The sequence below is a fragment of the Chaetura pelagica genome, unplaced genomic scaffold, assembly GCF_000747805.2.
Source record: "Chaetura pelagica isolate M959 unplaced genomic scaffold, ChaPel_1.0 scaffold2067, whole genome shotgun sequence".
In the NCBI taxonomy this organism is placed as follows: Eukaryota; Metazoa; Chordata; class Aves; order Apodiformes; family Apodidae; genus Chaetura; species Chaetura pelagica.
This window is the reverse complement of record NW_009953843.1, coordinates 1-2552: the sequence shown is the minus strand read 5'-3', so window position 1 is coordinate 2552 and position 2552 is coordinate 1. Positions and strand designations below refer to the sequence as shown.

Below are 2552 nucleotides of genomic sequence, written 5' to 3'. Positions count from 1 at the left end.
GGTGTGACACGTGTCGGGGTGACACGTGGGGTGACACACGTGGGGTGACACATGCGGGGTGACACACGCGTGGGGTGACACGCGTGGGGTGACACGTGTGGGGTGACACGTGTCGGGGTGACACGTGGGGTGACACACGCGGGGTGACACACGCTGGGGGGTGCCCACACGGAGGGGGTGACCTGGTGGGGGGGAGGTGACCAGGGTGTCCCCACCTGGTTCTTGTCCAGCTCGCAGTTGCGATACTCGTTCTCGCCCTGCGCGCGGAAGGTGATGATGACGAAGCCCACGAAGATGTTCATCATGAAGAAGGCGATGACGATGATGTAGACGATGAAGAAGATGGAGATTTCCACCCGGTAGTTGTAGATGGGGCCCTGGTCCTCGGCGTTGGCATCAATGGCCTTGTAGAGCAGCCTGGGGACACGAGGAGAGGCTGGTGTCCCCGTGTCCCCACTCACACGGGGCCCGTGTCCCCATGTCCCCTGTCCCCACTCACACGGGGCTGTGTCCCCATGTCCCCTGTCCCCACTCACACGGGGCTGTGTCCCCATGTCCCCTGTCCCCACTCACACGGGGCTGTGTCCCCATGTCCCCTGTCCCCACTCACACGGGGCTGTGTCCCCATGTCCCCTGTCCCCACTCACACGGGGCTGTGTCCCCATGTCCCCTGTCCCCACTCACACGGGGCTGTGTCCCCATGTCCCCTGTCCCCACTCACACGGGGCTGTGTCCCCATGTCCCCTGTCCCCACTCACACGGGGCTGTGTCCCCATGTCCCCTGTCCCCACTCACACGGGGCTGTGTCCCCATGTCCCCTGTCCCCACTCACACGGGGCTGTGTCCCCATGTCCCCTGTCCCCACTCACACGGGGCTGTGTCCCCATGTCCCCTGTCCCCACTCACACGGGGCTGTGTCCCCATGTCCCCTGTCCCCACTCACACGGGGCTGTGTCCCCATGTCCCCTGTCCCCACTCACACGGGGCTGTGTCCCCATGTCCCCTGTCCCCACTCACACGGGGCTGTGTCCCCATGTCCCCTGTCCCCACTCACACGGGGCTGTGTCCCCATGTCCCCTGTCCCCACTCACACGGGGCTGTGTCCCCATGTCCCCTGTCCCCACTCACACGGGGCTGTGTCCCCATGTCCCCTGTCCCCACTCACACGGGGCTGTGTCCCCATGTCCCCTGTCCCCACTCACACGGGGCTGTGTCCCCATGTCCCCTGTCCCCACTCACACGGGGCTGTGTCCCCATGTCCCCTGTCCCCACTCACACGGGGCTGTGTCCCCATGTCCCCTGTCCCCACTCACACGGGGCTGTGTCCCCATGTCCCCTGTCCCCACTCACACGGGGCTGTGTCCCCATGTCCCCTGTCCCCACTCACACGGGGCTGTGTCCCCATGTCCCCTGTCCCCACTCACACGGGGCTGTGTCCCCATGTCCCCTGTCCCCACTCACACGGGGCTGTGTCCCCATGTCCCCTGTCCCCACTCACACGGGGCTGTGTCCCCATGTCCCCTGTCCCCACTCACACGGGGCTGTGTCCCCATGTCCCCTGTCCCCACTCACACGGGGCTGTGTCCCCATGTCCCCTGTCCCCACTCACACGGGGCTGTGTCCCCATGTCCCCTGTCCCCACTCACACGGGGCTGTGTCCCCATGTCCCCTGTCCCCACTCACACGGGGCTGTGTCCCCATGTCCCCTGTCCCCACTCACACGGGGCTGTGTCCCCATGTCCCCTGTCCCCACTCACACGGGGCTGTGTCCCCATGTCCCCTGTCCCCACTCACACGGGGCTGTGTCCCCATGTCCCCTGTCCCCACTCACACGGGGCTGTGTCCCCATGTCCCCTGTCCCCACTCACACGGGGCTGTGTCCCCATGTCCCCTGTCCCCACTCACACGGGGCTGTATCCCCATGTCCCCGTGTCCCCTGCCCTGTCCCCACTCACACAGGGCCCGTGTCCCCATGTCCCCATGTCCCCACTCACGTGGGGCTGTATCCCCATGTCCCCATGTCCCCTGCCCTGTCCCCACTCACACGGGCCCATGTCCCCATGTCCCCTGTCCCCACTCACACGGGGCTGTATCCCCATGTCCCCGTGTCCCCTGCCCTGTCCCCACTCACACGGGGCTGTATCCCCATGTCCCCATGTCCCCTGCCCCGTCCCCACTCACACGGGCCCATGTCCCCATGTCCCCTGTCCCCACTCACGCGGGCCACCCCTCGAAGGTGGACACAGTGAACAGGGCCATCATCCCAGCCAGGACGTTGTCGAAGTTGAAGTCGCTGTTGAGCCACTGGCGCTCGCGCACCGTGGGGTGGGACACGTCCCCGTCCTTGTACACCAGGAAGGTGCCCCTGGAAATGGGGGGGGGACACACAGAGGATGTGACCAATGGGTCCTGCCTGCACTGGGGACACTGCAGGGACACTGGGGGGGTGGGATAGAGGGATGTGGAGACACTGATGGGGACAGAGGGACATGGGGACACAGCAGGGAGAGAGTGGGACAGGGGGACACAGGGAGGGATATGGGGACACAGGG

The 2552-nt window shown here is 66.1% G+C and overlaps 1 protein-coding gene across 1 annotated transcript in view; it reads right to left on the bottom strand.

Moving 5' to 3' along the window:
- Positions 1–2365, bottom strand: part of LOC104391971 (voltage-dependent L-type calcium channel subunit alpha-1F-like) — a gene marked incomplete at both ends in the record, with an annotated part of 4629 nt that extends 2264 nt beyond the window's left edge. Inside the window, 2 exons of the mRNA XM_010001324.1 lie at positions 216–417; positions 2219–2365. Of these exons, the coding sequence (XP_009999626.1) occupies positions 216–417; positions 2219–2365 (349 nt within the window). The remainder of the gene's footprint in view (positions 1–215; positions 418–2218) is intronic.
- Between the last annotated feature and the right edge of the window lie 187 nt (positions 2366–2552).